We start from the raw sequence: 21,290 nt of genomic DNA, 5'->3' as shown, positions 1-21,290 counted from the left end.
TTTTGTTGCTGTCTGAAACCATAGTGACTGCATGTTGTGGAAATTAAAAAATCAGCAGGCAGTGGGAAAATAAAGAAACTGAGACAATGGAAGCAGTGTTGGAGCTGTGGGAAAGTGGGCACCAGCCCTCTATCTTCAGGGGCACTCACTGTTACTTTCCATGGGTCTGACCAACCTCTTGACCAAAATGCTTGGTGGACATACCAGTGAGGAGGGAGGGGACAGTCATTTGAGAGGTCATATTAGCTCTTTAGGGTAACAGACCCCTTGTTGGAAACCTTGGTGCTTCTGCTTTGGTGGTATTGGCTAGGAGAGGCAATGAGAAGCATTTGAAGCATATTTGAAAGGATATAGAGAGCAAAGAGAAGGAATAAGCCAAGGTTAATTTTGGGGTCTCAAACTTAATAATTAAAAGGTGGATGGAATGGAAGTTTGCAGTAGCCACTGGTATCTTGGAGCTAGAGTAAAATGGACATATGTGGATATATACATTTTGGAGTGGTTGACAAAAATGACATTGAATCGGTAGGAACAGGCAAGATTTTTGAGAGCTCTGATAAGAGAAACGAATGAAGACTGTTCAGGTCTGGTCGTGAAGCCCCACGTTTGGAGAAGCAGGGCAATGTCAGGACCAAAACAGACTCAGAGCCAGATTGTCTGGGACTGCTGGGGAGGGGGCAAGACCCCACCCTACCATTTAAGAGCGGTGTGACCTTAAGCAAGCTATTCAGCCTCTCCAAACCTTGACTTACCCATTTGCAAAAGGGGATAGTCATGTGACCTACCTTGTTGGATTGTTGTGAGAATTAATGAATCAACATGTGTAAACTGTGACATACATAGACAGGAACACGTATAACAGAATCAGTGCCTGGTAGCTGGAAACATATATGTGTTTGCTTTTATTGCTAATATTGTTTTTTTGAAGTTTATATATTTATTTTTGAGAGAGAGAGAGACAGAGAGAGAGAGAGAGGGAGAGAGAAGGGGCAGAGAAAGAATCCCAAGAAGGCTCTTTGCCGTCACTGTGGAGCCCAATGAGGGGCTGGGTCTCACAAACTATGAGATCATGACTTGAGCTGAAACCAAGAGTCAGATGCTTAACCGACTGAGCCACCCAAGCACCCCACTAATATTGCTGTTGATCGTTGGGAAGAAATGAAGGAGAGAAGGAAGGATGGCAAGAAAGGAAAAATCTGTAATAGATTGGGGGAATCCGTTATAACATAGCAGTGCGTTTGTTATATTCTTGTGGATTATCATTTATGGAGATATGAATTACTTGATAAATAAGGCTCCAAAGATGAAGGAGCGAGTAGACAAGTCAATTTGAAGAGGAGAAAATATTGTATCCTTTTGAAAATGAGGCTTCAAGAAATGAATTTCCCTTCACTACTGAGAACATTTGCTGAACGTTTTGTCATTCCCCTAATTATTCTCTTTGTGGATCTCCATCACTGCCTACTCACCTCCAACATTGTGCAAGCCATTTAGCACGTTCTTTTTTTTCTCATTTTCATGTCAGTCCAACCTTCTCAATTGTGAGTTAGGAGAGGGCATCTTGGTGTCTTAGATATCTAGCCCAGTGCTTGGCACATACAGTCACCCAGCACATGTGGAACATGTTGCTCCTTTAGGGGGAAAAACTAGACCTGTGAGATTTAAAAATAGATTGGACATCTTCTAGGAGTAGACTTGTAGGAGCATCCCTTCCATAGGTAAGTCTCTCTCATCTGATAGCACGTTCTATCTCCCTGGCAGGTCTTAGAACTTCCTTGCTCTGGAGGAGAGCTGGTGGGAGATTCCCCTTCTTCTGGCACCTCACACCCGACTAGTAATGGGCCCTGCCTCCATTTTTATGATGAAGGAGCCCAGGAAAGGCTGCACTGCAGGCAGTCTCAGATCTGCCAGGAAAACAGCCCAATCATGTCCCTAAAGAAGGGTTAAATGAGAATGAACGATGAGCCACAGCCCTGGTGCAAACAGTGTCAGAATTGAACCAGTAGTTTATGATTTGAAGCTTGTGATGTTTAGACTGTGTCCCTACAAACTGAATGTGTCTTTCCCAAACTTGTATGTCAAAGCCCTAACTGCCAAATGCATTGGTACATTTGGAGAACGGGGCCTTTGGGAGGTAATTAGGTTTAGATGAGGTCATGAGGTTGGGGCCCCTGTGATGGGACCTGGGCAATTATAAAAAGAGGAAGAGATACCAGTGTGCTCTCTCTCAGCCATGTGAGGCTGCAGGGAGAAGGTGGCCACCTACAAGCCAGGAAGAGAGCCCTCACCATAACCCAACCATGCTGGCACCTTGATCTTGGACTTCCTAGCCTTCAGAATGTGAGAAATAAGTGTTTGCTGTTTAGGCCAGCCAGTCTGTGCTATTTTGTTATAGCAGTCCAAGCTGACGAAGACACTCATACAGATTTCTTATGCTTGAAAAAATTATGTGAAAGTCATTCATATATTCAGTTAGGAGAACAAGTAGTTTCACAAATTCCAATTAAAATAATACTGCCAATAATGTGGCCAGTACTGACTGAGCGTCTACCGCACGCCCAGCTCTGTGGTAAGCTCCTACAAACATTATCTGATTTACTCATCATGACCACCTTATGAGACAGGCACTATTACCATCCCTTCCTTACAGGGAAAGACGTGAAGCTGAGAAAGGGTAATTCATTTGGCCAAGGTCACAGAGCAGTAGTCAGAACAGCATAGATTGGAACCTCAGAGGGCTTTTGATTTCGCTATAGGACTTATAAAAAAAATATCAGTGTGTGTGTGTGTGTGTGTGTGTGTCCACGGATGACAAACTGATTGGAGGCCACGTGGGTAGATTTTTTATTAGAATGAGGCACAGCCACTACCCATAAGGCCTACCGCTCTGCTGGCTGTAGGCGTGTCGATATGTCAATGAAGCAGGCCTGAAGGAAAGGCTGGATTATGGCCAGTCCTTGTCTGAGGTAGTAAAGAACCAGGGATCATTGATCTCGACTTATAACTCTTCAATAATTGATGGAATCAAGAATGAATTTTAAAAACCTATTAGGATTAATCCAGCTGGCTTTCCCAGAAGTAGATGTGTACGTGTGGAATGTGTTTCTGTAATAGCTCATTAATTTTTCAGCGTTCCCAATGTGCATGGCGCTGATTGCAAGCTGGGGCATACGCTTGTGCAAGTTTACTTCAACGAGCGGGCTGTTTCCTAAGCTGTATCAAGTTGTAAATCTGGGGTTGTAAAGCATCACAATATTAGGATTCCTTGTTTGTTTGTTTGTTTTTGCAGAGCTCATTAGCCACTGGCAATTAGCATGTTTCGCTGCACAAAATGACATCATTTGGCACCTTCGGCGGCCACTGTCACGGATGCGATGATATCAGTTAAACTCCACGTGCCATCTGCTATCACGCAAAGATAAAGTGGGATGAGGGGGCTCTTTGGCCATCTCTTACTTTCTTAGCTACCAGAGGCTTAATGGAAACAAAAATGACTATGTGCAACACTCTCCGTGCCTCTCTGGGAGAAACACCATCTTGGCTTTTTGGATTCTGCCGGGTGAAATTAAAGAACATATATTAGTAATTCAAATAACTGGTGACAGATCAGTACAGCGGTTTACTAAACCTGCCCTTTCAAATGAGCTCAACAGAATTTATCCTGCTTTGATTCTCCTCTTGAGAATCACATAATGAATATTTATATTTATGCAGATGAGAAAATAAAGCAATGTCACAACTTAAAGGTCTGTGTCCTCTGGCTACCTTAAGGTGACATTGCCCTGCTTCTTTACTCTTGTAGTATTGTTTAGCTTTCTTCCCCCATCACTTGAGGAGAAACTTATGAACTGCGTTAAGGATGTCCAGTAATTTCTTAAAGTCAGAAAGTCCTGTTTATACCGTTCTACCATACACCAGGCCAGCACCTGCAACTTCAGTAGCCTGGCCAGACTTGATACATGGAGATTGCATGGACCTGATAATCCCCATGTATGGTTAGGAGGACTCCTGAAATAGGAGCCCTATTGTCCTTGACCACCATCCAAATAATCCTTGGGAGTTTCTTTTAATTGAGAAAAAAGTCATTTTGGGGATTATCAGGAAGTGGGGATTAGATTCTGGCCTCTCGATTTTTATGTCATTTGCATCAACTTGCAATGCTACTCAGAAAAAGCCGGGAACTGTCTCTTAGGTTTAGACGAAATGCTCTGATGACTCAGTCTACAAAATGAATGTCTTGTGGGTCTGTCTCCTTTCTATTAAATTCATCAGGAGACTCTGCAGAATACTTCAATCAAATAGAAGCAATTACCCAAGCAGCATTTACTACAAAGGATGCGCTTGAGGGACTTTTCCTACTGGAACCCTGAAAGGCAACTGTCTAGCTGATTATCTCGCTCATTCTGACCACCTTATTGATCTTTTTAAAGGGGAGATGGTGGAATCTTGGTAGGGACGAATCAGCTTCGTAACTCTTAGCCCTCAAATGCCCAGTGGTAAATTATTATGTCCAATTTGAACGGCAATAATTGGGGTCTCTGGTCTTAGCAAATTTCTGTCTGCTTTTCTAACTTCGGGGATAATTTTAGGGCCTTGGGGAAGAGACACAAGTGTTCAGGAGAAGCTTGAAAGTCTTTATTGAATCCACAATCTTATTATCTGTATCAAATACTAAGTTTTGCTGAAACAGAATCTCTATTTCAACAATATCTTTAAATGACACATTTGCACATCAAAGCTTGAGAAGCAGTGCATGTACCATGATTTTGGGACTTGGAGACTCTGTTCGAAACTCCTTGAAAAGGAGATGTGGTGGGGTACCGTGGAAGATGTTGCATATCTTATACTATGTGGTATTTCCCGTGATGGTAGGCACACAAGAGAGAACAATTAGTATGATTTAGAAGCACCATGAGCGGTGCACTTTCCTGGGCTCCGTCCTGACATAAATGCAGGCAGGGCCAGTTACCGCTGAGGTCTGAGGTCCCAGGGGAAGGGACATCTCCCACTTGCTCTTCAGAGGGCCCCCCAGTAAGGGCTGCGTGGGAGATCGAAATATGACTGTGTTCCTTAGTGTGGAGGTTCCCGAACTTTTTAGCTGGCATCAGAATCAACTGGAGGTCTTGTTAAAAAAAATAGGTTGCTGTGTTTGGGGCTCTACCCTGAAGTTTCTAATTTAAAAGGTCTGGCATGGGCTCTGGAATCTGCATTTCTGACAGTTTCTCAGGTTAATATGGAAGCTCTGCTCTGGGGCCACCAGCCTTTGGGAAACACCGTTCTGGGTGTTAATCCATGCAGATCATTTGCTCTCAAAGTGTACTAACTTGTGCTAAGTGTCTGCTGTGTTTAGAACGAGTTCTAATTTCTAGGGATCTGTCCTTGAGTAGATTGCTTAACCCCACTTGATTGTTTCATTTGGGTTATTATGTCCTACGAGACAGTACATGTTCATGTGGATTTGTTATGCCCAGAATTCGTGATCCCCAAAGACCACCAGGGAGCCGAGTCCGATGCAAAAGCAAAAGAGCCTTTATTCGAGCTAGCTCGAGCTCAATCCCCTACCTGCACCGATGCAGCGGTGAGATACCGGGGAGAGAGAGTGAGTTTCAAAAGCACAAAGGTTTTATTGGGGTCTAGGGGCAGTTGGTGAGGTAATGGCTGTGGGCTCAGCCAATTGGCTGGGGAAGGGTTGGAGTCCTGTTATGCAGGTCGCCAGGCGTGTTTTGATTGGGAAGTCTGAACAGGTGAGTGGGAGGTTACTCAAGGGGAAGAGGCATGGTTGGCCGGCATAGGTCCGCCCCTTCAGATTGTTGTGTCATATAAGACAGAAGAGGTGAAAGGGGTCCCTAAAGAGTGAGGAGCAAAGAAATGTTAGCTATGATTTATTCACTAGTGGCTTCCTGGTTCCATACACAGAACCTGCCGCTGCCCATGCTGAGTGGCTGAAGCAAGCTGGCTGGAGGGGGAAGAGGGGAAAGGGGACGGAGGGGGAGGAAGGGTATGGTTAGCAGTTAAAAGCCTAGGTGCCATTTGTCTGACTCAAGCCGTCTGACACCAGGCCTAGATCACTTCCGAGTCTCGCTTTCCCCCTTTTGTGAATGAGGAATGAGCCTGATGTTGTCAGGGGTCCAGGGCTTCTGGGGATGCCTTGAAGGTGAGCCTGTGGGACTTTCCCCAACTTTCAGCATTGCAATTCCACCTGGATTGGATTTCCAAATAAGAATGCTTTTGTAAAGAGGGCGCCGCTAAAAACAAAACCCGTTTAAAGACTACCAGGGAGGATAACCTTCAGCTTTCAAAGTTCACCTTCAGACTCATGGAGGATGTCCCCAGAACAGCACGATTGTTCTTTTCTTTCACAACCAAGTTGAAGATGCAGACAATTTAGCCCTAAACCTGCCCCTCTCTAATCTGCTCTAACAGTAATCTGTTGTCACCAAGACCTCTGCCTCCACATGCCACCACCCTGGATGGAAAATCAGTGCCAGTCTGAAGGCCAGGAGGGAGGTGGGGTCACCAATACAACAATGATGGGAAGGTGCCCCCCAGCACAGAGAGAGCATTCTGCTCCCCGATGGTGACTGTCACTGGTGAACCTATTCTAGGTCCTAGACCTGGGGTAAATTATTTGACAAGAGGAGATTTTGCGAGAAGACCCATACCTTATACATCTCTGTAAGTTAACGCCTAATACCAAGACTGGTATTCAGCTGGTTCCAGTAATTCATGGCCGATACCTGTCCTGATTGGTGACACATGCATTCTGACTGGTTACTGCACACGTTCTATTAGTTATGAAATATTTTGAAGACCCCCTTTCCTACTCGTCACAATAGCTGTCCCCATGACATGTCTGCAGTGAAAGGAGAAGGAGCAAATGGGACCTGAGTTCGGTAGCAGAAGGGGATGGAACAGGTAATCTGCAGCTACATCTGACACCAGAATGTTCCCATGGGAACACATCAAGTCCAGGGAAGTTGAGCACCGCAAAACTCTGCTTAGACTCATAGAACCTGTGCTTGAGAGATGAAAGGAGAGTTTAGAGCTGGCACACAGAGAGGGTCCTCCCTTGGGCCTCCTTTGGGCATCTGGAAGTGACTGCTAGCTGCCAGGTTAATGGCCGCTTTCTCGGAAGGACTTGGAGGCCACTGCACGTTCCAAGCACAGGAGGGCTGTGATCTCTCTCTCTCTCTCTCTCTCTCTCTCTCACACACACACACACACTCACTCACTCACTCACTCACTCACTCGCATGTACTCAACACCTTTGGGAGGCTTATTGACCATTCACGATTTTGATTGACCCACAAACGGGAGAGCTTACCTGGAAATGTCAATGCAAACATACCTGACTGAAATGTTCTGACTCAGAAGGATACCAGGAGAAAGCCCTCAAAGGCAGAAGTGTAAATCATGTGCAAAAGATGCACACTGCCTCCCAGGTGAGTAGGATCCATGGATGTGGCCACCAGCACCCCCTTGGAATCCAAGTTATCTAAAATGTATGCGTGACCGAGTCCTTCTTGGCTTCAGACACTTCAGCGGCTCTTTGTCTTGTACCAGAAAGTCATGTTTTTAAGCACACACGTGAGCGTCTCATGACCTGGCCCATTTACCTTCTTGATATTCCTTACTCTGCAATTTGTTTTCTGGAAACAGGGAATGGATTGTAATTTCCACACAGAGCGGCCCACACTGGCGGTGTTTGCCCTCTTCCTGCCCTCCCCAAGCCCGACTCCTAGTCATCTTGTGAGATTTAGGGCCAGGGATTATCTGTTAAGTAACTTAAAAGGGAAAATACTTCACATTAGGCTGGTGTTTAATTAGCTGTGTGCCGTTGAGTTTTAAAATCTGTTTTGACTTGATCTTTCTCTGGTCTTCTCCCTCTCTATTATCTTCATTGGAAAATTTTAAGATAATGGTGCAGGTACTGCTAGGCGCTAACCCAATGTGTGTGCTCTCCATTTTTCTTGCTACCAAAACCCTGCTTTGCTTGGCGGCAGGTGCAGAATTAACATGCTGACTTGCTCTGAGGCCATGTGACTCAAATATGGCAATGAGGTTTAAGCAGGAGTTGCAGGATGTGGCTTCTGGAAAAACTTTCTCAAAGGGGACAGAGTTAATAGCTTCTGTCTTTTATATATATATATATATATATATATATATATATATATATATATATATATAAAATATTTATATATATGGTATGTTTATTTATTTTTGAAAGAGAGAATCAGAGAGCAAACAGGGGAGGTACAGAGAGAGGGAGACACAGAATCTGAGCTATCAGCACAGAGCCTGACATGGGGCTTGAGGTGAGGCTCGAACTCATGAACTGTGAGATCATGACCCAAGTCAAAGTCAGACGCACAACCAACGAAGCCACCCAGGCATCCCTGATCTTTGCTCTTCTTGTGGTCTGGAATATGGCTTGATATCTGAAAGCATACCAGTGGTCTTGCAAAGATAACAGCAGAACAGAAAAACAGAAGGAGCCTGGCAGGTTGCTGACACCTGGCCTGGGCTCTGGTCATATTACAGGAGAAACACTCTTTATTTGTCTAGGTCATTCTAGTTGGATTCTGTTACCTGGAGGCAAATGCTATCCTAACTTACACAGATCTCTCCATCCTGGACTTCTTTCTCTAAGAACAAGGTCATCTTTTGGCATTTGGACCTCTTGTGACTCTTTTACCGTCTATATATGATGAGGTTTCATAATAAGATCATTAGAGATGATTAGAAAATCATTAACTTCTTACAATTCTCCCCTTCTTGCTATTTGCCAACCCAATGCCTATAGTGGTTATGAGGATAGAGGGGGCTGAATTAGGAGATGGAAAAGTTACAGTGATTTGAATGAGAAATATATTCTAATTTCATTGGATGTAAGATAATTAGACAGATACATAATAAATGAACAGTTTGCACATCCAGCCAGGAATTTTCACAGTGCCATTCCAAAGCCATTAGATAACATAAAATGCTGGGAGCCTGTAAGGGGATCCCTGAAAAGAAATATTAGCAGTTTCCCCATTAAATTTATAATTCTCTTGATAAAGATCCTAGAAGCATATGATTAGAGTTGGTGTGTGAGGGGATAGATGAACCTGGATTGGATGGGGCATGGAAAAATTTTAATCATGTGAGTGAGAAATGTAACCTAGTTGGATTTTGGGGAAAAGGTTTACCCTTGAACTTGAACTCTAGATGTTTCATAATCTGGTGAGTATCAGAAGTTTGGTAGTTTCCTAAGATTCTATAAGCTATAACTATAATCCTATAACTACTCGTGGAATAAAAGGACGAGTCTTCCCCAGCCATGTCTAGGCTGGCTTGTGTTTCTCTCCCCTGCTTCCATAGTTCTCTGGAGTGATGGTTAAGAATGTAGAGACAAATTGTCTGGATTTTAATCTTAGCTGTGATTGAGGGAGTTAATAACCTCTCTGGGCCTGATGTTGCCATTTGTGAAATGTAGACAATAATGATATTTACCTATTGGGTGAGGACGATTGAAGTTAATCAACATAAAGCACTTAGATCGGTGTCTGGAACTTACTTAGTAAGCTGTCAATAAATGCTATTGCATTGCTTATTGAATAAACTGTGATATGATGTTCTATTTATTCTACTAGATTGCCAGCTCCTTGCCAAACATGTCTTACTTCTTAATGTAGTGAGTATTCATTTAGTATTCAATCCATCGTTATTGAGGCACACGAATGAAATACCTCTCTGCTGTTGCCTCCCTCATGGAAAGTGTCTTACTTTATAAGGTGGTTTGCAGATTTATGTCTTATCTCCTCCCTTACCCTAAGCTCCTAGCTCCTGTTCTAAATCCTTCTGTTTAGTATGAGCTCAACAAACATTTCTTGAATAAATGAAACGTAAACATTTCATGTGAGGGTTCTCACACGCCCAGAATCATCATTTGTCGTCTCCTGATATGAACTCTTGCAGAATGTGTAATCCAGTGATAGCAAGCTGCTCGCTGTTCTTTAAATGTACCCTGCCCTTCACGTCTCCACACCTTGGCTCAGGTAGCTCCCATCTGCCTTCTGATCTCCATTTTGCCTGGTAAACAAACCCACATACATGTCTAAATTCCAGCTTTGACTCTCTTCCTCCAAAAGTCTGTTCTGATCCTCTCAGGAAGAGCCATCCCTCTCTCTCCTTCCCTCTTCTACCCTCACCTTGTCTTTTTACTCTATAATGATTTCATTGAAGGCTCATGCTGTGTCTTATATATTACAGAACCTAAGTACCTCACATAGCACTTGACATAGAGCAGGTATTCAAATAAGCTTCTTAAAGGGATAGACACGTTGATCTATAGAAAGATACACAGACAGTCCTCTAATGAATGTGCTTTTCCATTCTAAGTCATAAATAAGTAATCATATGCATTCACAACAGCAAAGTTCAGTATGAATCCTCCTCCCCCCTCCCCCGCTCTCATTAGAGGTAGTTAAATTACTCTGTCCATTTCTACCTTATCCAGGATACCTTCTGACATAAAGCATCCATTTGGGAGCACACAGGCCAGGTTTGGGAGTTCAGTATGCACATATGGAGCAGAGGGAAGACAACTGGCTGGCACAGCCCTTGAGCCCTGACCTCGGCTTTGTTGCCTTGGTGTTCAAAACCCAATGATGCTCATTCTGGAAAGGTGGGCATGCCCTGGAAGGGGAAAACAGAATCTGTGTGGACATGGCCCTTTTATGTTCATAAGAAGCAGCCATGGGTTGATAAAAATATCAAGAACCACAGGGTAATTATATGAAGACCTAGGAAAACAATAAGAAAGAACATCTGCATATAGTAACATGAAGAGACATGAATTGGTATAGAAAACCTGCCCCTGCATCACCCATGCCTGGCAGTGGATTAGATTTCTGGGTACTCTCTCAAGAACCCCATGTCTGTGGCAGCCAGGCCTGTTAGGATCATTGGATTAATGACGTTAATGCAAATGGTTGCAGAGAATTCAGAATGACTTTGAATTTAGGTCTCATGGTAAGAGGGGTGTTGGTGATTCCAAACTGGTTATCTTCGTTTTGTTCTTACAAATAGAATTGCTTTCTATGGAAAAATGGCATGCGTGCAGGATCCTTGTGTCTAGTTCTGGACTGATTATTCACTAGAAACAATTACTGGAACAAATTCAGAATTTTTTATTTCCCTCCCCCAAACAAAATGGTGTGTGCATAGGGTAGTGGCATACTGTGTGGAAGGGGGTGGAAGGAAGGTTTTGAAACCTAATTTCCTCACAGAGACGTCAGACTAGGAGATGGACTAACAATAAATACAAACATGTTTGGGGTTTGGGGTGGGGCTGGCAGTTTGCTGTCTCTGTGTAAATACAGTATAACTTATCCTGCCTTTATTTGTTTGGAAGCGTACAACTAAACAAACATCCTTGAGAAACGCATTTTTCTTTTTTTGTTTGCTCGTTCGATGCTTGGCTATTCTGGTTATTTGCTTCAGGATGAAATTCTGGACCCAGGAGGTTGTGTAACCAGGTACCTGACCCAGACTTTGCAGCCCTCTTGGGCTGGTCAGCCTATCCCCCCTCCCCTCCCTCTCCACCCCACACAGCATCCAGAAACCCAAACACAACCACTCTAATCCTGAGTTGTGTTGCCCCAGGGGAGTCATATCCCAAGAGACTAGTCCCATAGTTGCTGGAATAATCTTGTCTCCTTTCTGGTACCAGAACGGCTCCTTATTCTATCTTCCACTGAAGATTCAAAGGTCCGTGGTGTGGGCTGGGAGAGCAACAATTTAGAGAATCCAGAGAATTCTCCTCCCACTGCTGAGCAGGCCACACACCCATGCATCAACAGTCAACAATGAGCCTACTCTTACACATTAGTGCCAGAAGAGTTTCTGGCTGGTGGAGATGTGTCCCCAACCCCCATACCGTGGACCGTGAATGCATACACATGGTAAAGAACAGATTGGTCTTGGTAAATATTTTATTCTAATTTAAAATCAGCTGGCACTTATTGGCCACTTAAGTATTTTAACATCATTATCATGTAGATTTTCCCAAGCACCCTGCAAAGTAGAATTTACTGTTCTCATTCTAGAGCCAAGAAAGCTGAAGCTTATAGGGAAAGATAAACAACTTACTTAAGGTTGCCTTTCTAGTGAACACAGAGCCAGAATTCAAAGTTTAAATATGCAAGTTGGACTTGTAAATAGGGGGAAGAGAAAGATACTACAAACCACGTTAGAGCACTACATTTATTTATTTATTTTTTAATTGATATAATGATGGTTACATCGGGTAGAAGAAGAAACGGAGTGGGTTGAATGGAAGCTCCTGGAAAGATAGGTCCCTGTCTTAAACTCTGGAACACGTACCTGGGATCTTATTTGGCTAAAGTCTTTGCAGGTGTAGTTAAATGAAAGAACTCGAGATGAGATTGTTCTGGATTATCTGGGTGGGCCTTAAATCCATCTACACCGTGTACTAATAAGAGACAGGGTGAGAATAGACATAGAGAGGAAGGAAGGTTATCTGAAGATAGAGGCAGAGATTAAAGTGGTTGCAGCCCCAGCCAAGGAACACCCGGATGAAGAAGCAAGGAAAGGTCCTTCCCTAGAACCTTCGGAAGGAGCCCAGCTCTGCCAGTTCCTTGATTTTGGATTTCTGGCTTCCAGAACTGTGAAAGCGTAAATTTCTCTTTGTTTAAGTCTCCTGGTTAGTGGTAATTTATTATAGAGGCCACAGAAGACTAATAAAGGGGGTAGTGCAAGTGAGTGGCAAGGGCACTGGCCAACTTGATTCCCAACTCTGACCTTCATTACGTTTGACCTTGGCATGGGGTCTTCCTGGGCCTCAGCTTGGTTATGTGGAAAACACCTGTAGTGAGACCCTTTCTGTCTCTGGTGAACCAAGGATTTAGGATCACTGCTCTCAGTTTCCATGCCAGTGGCCAGTGGGTGGGAGCAGTAATTATACGGTGACCTTTATCTTGGCAGAAATATTTGAAGATGAATAATGAAAGCTCCTCCTTTAGAAATATGACTAGTGCATCATTTGCATTTTTTTGCAATGGGCTTAAACCAAGAACTGTTGGCTTCTAATTCCTGGGTGCAAATTTTAAAGGAAAATAATGAAAAATACTAGAGATTATGGGGGTTAGCTGCTGCCCTATGGTGATAAGTGTGTCTTAATGGCGTAAAAATCTTATTGAAGGTACTATATTTTGGATAAGGCATAATCTGACTCTTCCTCCTGCTATGAATGTTGCCCAGTGGTTTCTTTCTTACCAGGCAAGCTCATCAGGCTGCATTCCTCGGATGTGATATCCTTGCCTGATAGTAAAATTCATGGTAAATATACCTTTTCCAGCAGGTGGTTTTCCAGTAATTGTGTGACTAGACAAGGTAGGTATTCTATTTTAAGAACCATGGTGTTTTACTCTATGCAAGAGAGACAGTGCAATTTGGAACGCTTGCTTAGAACTATGGGTTGATTATACAAGAGGAGCAAATTAAGAATCAGAAACAATCTTGGGGCGCCTGGGTGGCTCAGTCGGTTGAGCGTCCGACTTCAGCTCAGGTCACGATCTCACAGTCTGTGAGTTCGAGCCCCGCGTCAGGCTCTGGGCTGATGGCTTGGAGCCTGGAGCCTGCTTCCGATTCTGTGTCTCCCTCTCTCTCTGCCCCTCCCCCATTCATGCTCTGTCTCTCTCTGTCTCAAAAAAAAAAAAAAAAAAAAAGTTAAAAAAAAAGAATCAGAAACAATCTTAAAAAATATCTATCTCCTTTTATTTTTTCTTATTTTTAATTTTAATTTAATTTTAATTTTTTTATTATTATTTTTAAAGTTTATTCTTGAGAGAGAGAGAGAGAGAGAGAGAGAGAGAGAGAGAGAGAGAGAATGGGCGGGGGAGGGGCAGAGTGAAAGAGAGACACAGAATCCGAAGCAGGCTCCAAGCTCTGAGCTGTCAACACAAAGCCTGATGCGGGGCTTGAATCCACAAGCCGTGGATTAATGGACTTAATGGACTGAGCCACCCAGGTGCCCCTAATTTTATTTTTAAAGAGAGAGAATAGGCAGGGGAGAGAGGGCCAAAGGGAGAGAGAGAGAGAGAGAGCGAGCACATGAGCTGTGGAGAGGGGCAGAGGGAGAGAGAGAATCTTAAACAAGTGCCACACTCAGCACGGAGCCTCACATGGGCTTGATCCCACGACACTGGGATCATGACTTGAGACAAAACCAAGAGTTGGACTCTCAACTGACTGAGCCACCCAGGCGCCCCAAATATCCCCTCTTAAAATAATCAACAGAGAAATGACAAATAGATTGCCAGTCGGTGAAATCTGGGATACATTTTTCCATTACGAGTCTCAGAAGATAATTGGGAACGTTCCTTTTCCTGTTTGACTATAATTTCCAGCTCAACTTTCTACCAAAAGATTCCATTTTCTAGAATCCAACTGAGACTTCAGAAAGGACAGGGAGCCTGTGGCTCTTGTCCAGGGCCTGCTACATAGTGGCCCCTTCATGAATGTGGAGTGAACATACAGAAGACTCATCCCTAACAAGCCAGTTTCAACACAGAACAGAGCCAGCCTGTGGAGTCTCATCAGTGTGGAGAACTCCCAAAGCTGTGACCTCCAGGGCTCACCCCGCAGTAGTTACCAAACACACATGTGGGCCACCCCCAGGGCAGCTGCTGGTACTGGTAGCTGCCAGCTCTCACCAGCTTTTCAGGCTACTGTCCTTGTGGAATGGAAGTTGCAATACAGCCCAGGGGGAAGAGGCAATACTTGTGCAAATGCCCAGCAACTCCAGGTACACTTAAGAGAGAAGCACAATTCAGGCTGGGAAGATGGGGAAGGTTACAAGATGCTGGAGGGAGAAAAGTATCTGGAGGAGAAAATATACAAAACACAAAAGGGATAATACAATTTCCCCTACCAGGCTTGTCCTAACTTAACTAACTCACCGACTAACTTCCTTTTTTCTTAAATAAATGCGCCAGGCTGTGTTCTAGGCACTAAGGATATAGGAATGAACAAAACAGACATGATCCCTGCGTACATGGAGCGTCCATTCTAGAGGAGCTGATGCCAGTGGAAGAATAACACAAGGTTCCTGCTGTGAAAGGAAGCTGGCCGGCAGCCTTGCCCTCCAGCCACGCCCAGCTCAGTCTCCCTGAGACCCCAGTCCCCTCTTCTGACTAATTAACAACATGCTGTCTATCTTACCACAAAGGGCAAAAAAGTTGCAACTATATGAGGTGATGGATGTTAACTAAACTTATGGTGGTGATCATTTTGCAATATATACATATATCAAATCGTTGTAATATACACCTTAAACTTATACGATGTTGTATGTCAATTATATCTCAATAACATTGAGAGAAAAAAAGAAAGTGCAATCCAGTAAAATATGATCCTGTGGAGTGTGAAATCTTTCAAAAAAGCTAAAAAACAAACAAACAAACAAACAACCCAACAATCAATATACAATCTATTAGTCTCTAGTTAATACATTTCTAACAAGCTTGTAGGCTCTGCAAGAGCCAGGACAGGGTGTTCTCCCTCTCTGGTGACACCCAAGCTTTAGAGACAGTGCTACGTGTATGTCAGGTTTTAAATAAAAGTCTGTGGAGGATATAACATTGTATTGAATTTAATGTTCAGACACCTCAGATGAACTTCGGGTGATAGACCATTTTACTCTGAGATCAGAATATCTTAGAAAGAATAGGTCCGTAACTTGCATACAGGAAGTGCTTAATGAATGAATGAGTACATGGTTTAAAAAAAACCAAAACACTAATATTTGTGTTGCTCTATTTACCACATCCAAAGCCTATTAGGTGAGTACTATTTGCATCCCCATTTCACAGATGAAGATTTTGAGGTTTTGAGTTAAGAACCATGCCTGAGACCACACTGCCAGAGAGAAACAGGGTTCAAACTCAGGGAGTTTGATTCTAAAAGCTCCCTAACACTATGTTGTGCTACTTCAGATCTGACTTGAGGGGGTGGGGGTGGGGGATGTCTTACTGGCATTCAATGTTTTTGTCTGGTTTCTTCCTCGAGAGATTTTCGAATACCTTGCTATTTGGGTTTTGTGCCGATGTTACTGTTGTAGGGCTTTTTACCCACAATACTCAGGATTCATTGTGTCGCCGCTTCAAAGAATGAAGAGGTGGACACGAAATGAGCAGCAGGCAAAAATTTATTAGAATATAAGATTAGAAAAGAAGAATAGTAGGAAAGCTCTTTTTACAGAGAGGGGACAGGTTCTGGTCACCACCCCCTCCCTTCCCCCTTGTTCCTTCTCAGGTTCTACCCCGAGAGCTCTAGGTGCTGGGTTGTCCATTCCTGATTGGCTCATTTCCATTGTATGAGGGGTGGTCTGGGGCCATACTTAGGTCTTTTGTCAAATTCCTAAGGGAAACCTGAGAGGGAGTAGGTGGGGTCTGTTACATTCTTAAGAGGAGCCTATGCCTGAGGGGTTTGCTGTGGTCAGACACGCCCAGCATGGTTCCTAGAGGTGGCTTGTCCATTTCCGTTTTCAGCTTCAGGGAAGACTGAAAAATTAAGTGAGGCAGATGGCTTTCTGTTATAAATTTTAAGGGGGCTAGAAAGATCTCCCTGCCCATAAAATCTCCCTGTTTGCTTCCTGATGTTTAAAATCCCACCAATGCCCTTTCATCGCTTGGCCTCAAGTCATGTCCTCTGTCAAAACGCAAATAAATCAGGGATTGATAAGTGACACTGTAAGTCAAGCCGCCTGCCAGTCTGCCTGCCAACCGACTAAGTGACCGAGGCATCGTCTTACAAAGATTAAAGGTAAATAAGAGGTCTCTGCCCTCAGGAAGGTCTTGACTCTGGAAGCAGACAAATGGAAAAGAAATGCAGCAGTGTCTTAGACATAGGTTTAGGGAGCAATTCCTCCCCCAAAAGGAAAGGATACACTGCTCTACTTGGAAAGATGAGCACAGATATCCCTTAAGCCTAAAGTCCTTCACACTTTAGTAAGAATGAACTGTAAAGATTTTTTTTTCCAGAAGGTGTATTTTGGTGATAGGAGAAGGTTTGGAGTGAGTGTGAGTGCAAAGGAATAGTACAGAGGGAGAGAGGGAATGGCAGCAAGAAAAAAAAAGTTCACGAAAACCTGGAATCAAGGTCATAACCCTGAGCTGATTTCAGAACTGAGAGTAGATTGGACCCTCACTTATATGAGCCTGCTCAATTGTCAGGCCACATGTTAAAACCCCATAATAAAAGAAGAATCAGTATTTTTACAAAAGGGTTCATGTCTATTCTATAAGGCAAAAAATGTTGTGACTGACTGATACACATATAGGCAAGCACTTCTTCATTGAATATCCTAGGGGTCAGCAAATTTTTTTAATAAACTGCCAGGTTGTTAACATTTTAGGCTTCGATGGGCACTATGGTCTTTGTAGTGACTGTAGTGCAACTCTGCCATTGGCTTGTAAGAGGGCCAAGACCAGTTTTCAAATCAGAGGGTGTGGCTGTGTTCCAGCGAAATTATTTATGAAAACAGATGGAGGACTGAATTTGGCCCAGAGGCCGTAGTTTGCTAGCTCATGGTTTATATCATTTAATACACATATTATTCATTCATTCATTCATTCATTCATTCATTTATTTTATTAAAAACACTTTTTTGAGAGAGAAAAAAACAGAGCAGGGCAGAGGGGCAGAGGGAAAGAGAACTTTAAGTAGGCTCATGCTCAGTGTGGAGCCTGACACGGGGCTCAATGTCACCACCGTGAGATCATGACTTGAGCCCAAATCAAGAATCAGACACGTAACTGACTAAGTCACCCACGTTCCCTGCCAAGTTGTTCCTTTGAATTTACCAAAACTAGTTCTGTTATCATCTTACAAAGATTCTGCATGTCAGTAAAAATTACCTGCGTGCTATCTTTTGCAAATGGCTGGTTGTGTCCTATCACTTAAACTATATGTCTGCTAACTCCATCTTATAATCAGAGCTGCACACAGATTTTACCTGCTCTAAGAAGCATTCTTTTTTTAAATTTTAATTTATTTTAATGTTTTATTTTTGAGAAAGAGGAGAGAGAGAGAGAGAGGGAGAGAACGAGAGGGGGAGGGGCAGAGAGAGAGGGAGACAAAATCCGAAGTAGGCTCCAGGCTCTGAGCTGTCAGCACAGAACCCAACATAGGGCTCAAACTCGTGAACCGCATCATGACCTGAGCCGAGGTCAGATGCCCAAACTTGACATCAAGACCTATAACCCGCCCTCCCCCATTCTTCTCCTCCCTCACCCGTCCGCACATGGTTACCTAGATTGGTGAATGGAACTATCTGCCACCCAGAGATGCAAGCCAGAAGCTTGGAGGTCGTTCTTGACAACTTCCTTCCTCTCACCCTGATGGTCTACTATTCACAAAGTCTAGATGATTCTACCTCCTAATACCTCCTCAACTGAAATACTTCTTTTTAACTCCGGTGCGTTCATCAGAGCCTAGCCTACTAACTTCTCGTATCTGAACATTCTAATTGTTCTGCTGGAGTCCTCTCTCACCTAAATGTCATGTCCACCCTTTATCCATCTGGCCGTGTCCGTCCTGTCAGTGGTTTCAGACTGCTCTTAGGGTAAGGAACAAAATCCCAAACACCCTATTAGACTCTGCATGATCGACTCTAACATCATCATCTTTCTCTGAGACTGCTCTCTCTTTCCCTTCCTCTGACACACCTGAATCAGGTATTATTTTAGAGCTTTATTCTCATTTGTGTCTGTAGAAGATTTGTATCAATAATTCCATTCTTTACCAACTTTTGTATCCACACCCTTTACCAAGTAACACTTCCGTGCTCTCCCATGTAGGTGACACATAATTTCCTACCCCACCCCCACTGAGTTCAGTCATGTGACTTGCTTTGGCCAGTAGAATTAGGACAGACACCGAGCCCATGCTGCAAGTGTCTTCCCGAACCTCTCCTTCCACCATAAGAAGAATATACCCTTTGGTTCCGTGAAAAGGATGAGGAACATGCAGAGTGGAACTACCCAGCTGAGACCAGCCTACTTCAACTCACACCTGATAGATGCACAGATACATAAGAAAAAATAGCTGGTTGTTGTTTTAAGCCCCTGAGGTTTGGGGTGGTTGGTCATATAGGAATAGCTAATGGAAACACTGACGCGATAATCTGCATTTTCCCGTGTGGCTTTGTAGATGTCCTCAGCCTTAGTCGATATGTTTAGGTCAACTGGGGTTAAGAGGGCTAAAATCAACAAAGATGGCATACACGGATCGCATTCCTCCGACTGAAAACAGCGATATTTTGCTTGAGGATTGAGGTCCTGTAATAAAACAATGGCCACTTCCTGACAATTTCTCCGTGACTTTCCAAATGAAATAAGGGCTTTCCTGCCCAGCTTGCAAACGGGGTGGGTGAAACTGAGCATGGATCTTGCCCTTGCTGTCACAGAGGCTCTTCATCCCCGGGAAGAATGGCAAGCCCACCGGCGCATCCCTGAGGACCATGCTGAAAATCCAGGGCTGGTTTCTGACACAGTCTACCTGCTTCTCAAAGACAGACACGATCTGTCAGAAGAGACCTTTGAAAGGTCGTCCTAGCTTCAAACAGCGCATCTTGCTGTTTTTATCCTTGTCCTCCGAGTTTCTCTTTGAAGAGCTGTTGAATGTTTCTGGCCTTTATATTTTCTCAGCCTGACAAAACCAATTACTAAGTGGATGTTAATTAAGCCACAGGGCCAAGTCATTGGCAATTCAAAATGAAAACCATGACCGCATGTGGCCGTCATACCTTGCCCCAAAAAGCCACAGCAAAATGCTCTGCCTTTCAAGGAGACTCTTGAAATTAAGACTCTGTCACCCATAAATGTTAAGCGACTCAGGGGCTGTAAAGCAAAGTGCCCTGATTAATGTGCCATCAGGTTTGCTATGTCAGAACAGCCACAGAGAGGGAAAAGTCAGCAGTGGACAGTTTTCACAGCATTAGAGAAAATAAAGACGTGCACAGCTGGCTGGGTGCAATTCTCTCTGAAATAAGTTTTTCACATGTACGTTTCAGTTTTGCTTAAATCCACCCCAAATTCCAAAGCAGACATCTGGAAAAGAGAGGCAATGAACTTTCCTAGCTAAAATGTTCTGGATATTTTCTTTTTGGTGAGGAGGGGGAGAAGATTAGATATTTGAACAATTCGTTCTTCCTCTGCTTTTAAACTAGCCCTACCACGCTGTCTTCAATGGCCTGGATCGCAAGAGGGCTGCCTCTACTATATCCAATGGCCGACAGACCATCGCTAACCTGACCTTCTACTCTAGAAGAAGAAAGTGAACTAGACCTCTGTTCTCCCTCTTCTCCAAACTACTTGGAGCCAACATGTCCTGAAAAGTGTGTGACTTCCTGTGCTGTCTCCCATCATAGGACCTCGTGGCATTTGGGGTAATATGGCAACCCAGAGACCCATCTTGCCTTGTAGTGCTCTGATCGAGCATGGGAGGTCTGACACCATATTACCCGAGAATCAGGAGGCTTTGTGGCAGGGCTGGGTGGTGAGTGGCTTCCTTTCTCTGGAAGAGAGGCCTGGGAAAAAGACCCCCCACTGATGGGCTGAAGCAGGAGAAGGGGTTCAGATAAGATTGGATGTGTTCAGGGTGATATGGCCGTAGATAGGAGACGGGGTTCAAATGAGCCAGTTGTGTTGAGGACCTTTGGGGATCTGGAGGGAATCTTGGTTGGAGTCTCAAGGGCGATAGAGAATGTGAAGAATTCTTTGGGCTTCCAGGCGGACTCTTGGAGAGGTAACATGGAGAGCCTGCAGGCTCCTGCTGGCTTCCAGGCTCCTTCCAGGTGAGCACTTCCTAGGTCTCTTGCTCAGGCAGCAGTGTGACAACGCTCCACAGACATTGCCCCTTAATCTCCTGTAAGTGGGAGACGTAGAGATGCGGTCTGGGGCTTGCTGGTCAAAGTGGAGAAGATTCTCCTGGTTCTCACAGTGCTTCTTTGACAGACTCCTCATGGAGAACCGAGGAGACGCCCCACAGCCTCTTATCTGCATCTCTGGGCAGGGTGGCTCCATCTTTCCTATGCGGCTAAGAGCCCCTATTGCCGGAAGCTTCCAGGGGACATTGTTGGACTTGCTGTTCCTGGGACAACACTGGAGTTGTTCAGTTTCTGAATTCAAGTGCCACTCTTCCTCTGGTATGTCTTTGCCCTTTTCCAGAGGAAAAATTTACATGCAGGTTGTTGCATTTTTAGTGAGGAAGAGCAGAGTGTG

The 21,290-nt window shown here is 44.0% G+C and overlaps 1 protein-coding gene across 1 annotated transcript in view; it reads right to left on the bottom strand.

Moving 5' to 3' along the window:
- PLEKHG7 (pleckstrin homology and RhoGEF domain containing G7) overlaps positions 1 to 21,290 on the bottom strand; it is a 67,660-nt gene that overhangs the window by 37,957 nt on the left and 8,413 nt on the right. The window contains 8 exon segments of the mRNA XM_042948333.1: positions 3,506 to 3,552; positions 6,885 to 6,951; positions 6,953 to 7,018; positions 16,680 to 16,868; positions 19,185 to 19,346; positions 20,243 to 20,330; positions 20,531 to 20,904; positions 20,907 to 21,227. Coding sequence (XP_042804267.1) covers positions 3,506 to 3,552; positions 6,885 to 6,951; positions 6,953 to 7,018; positions 16,680 to 16,868; positions 19,185 to 19,346; positions 20,243 to 20,330; positions 20,531 to 20,904; positions 20,907 to 21,227 — 1,314 coding nt within the window.

Source organism: Panthera leo, chromosome B4 (assembly GCF_018350215.1).
Source record: "Panthera leo isolate Ple1 chromosome B4, P.leo_Ple1_pat1.1, whole genome shotgun sequence".
Lineage (NCBI taxonomy): Eukaryota > Metazoa > Chordata > Mammalia > Carnivora > Felidae > Panthera > Panthera leo.
The sequence above is the reverse complement of the archived record's forward strand: the minus strand, read 5'-3'. Positions and strand labels throughout refer to the sequence as shown.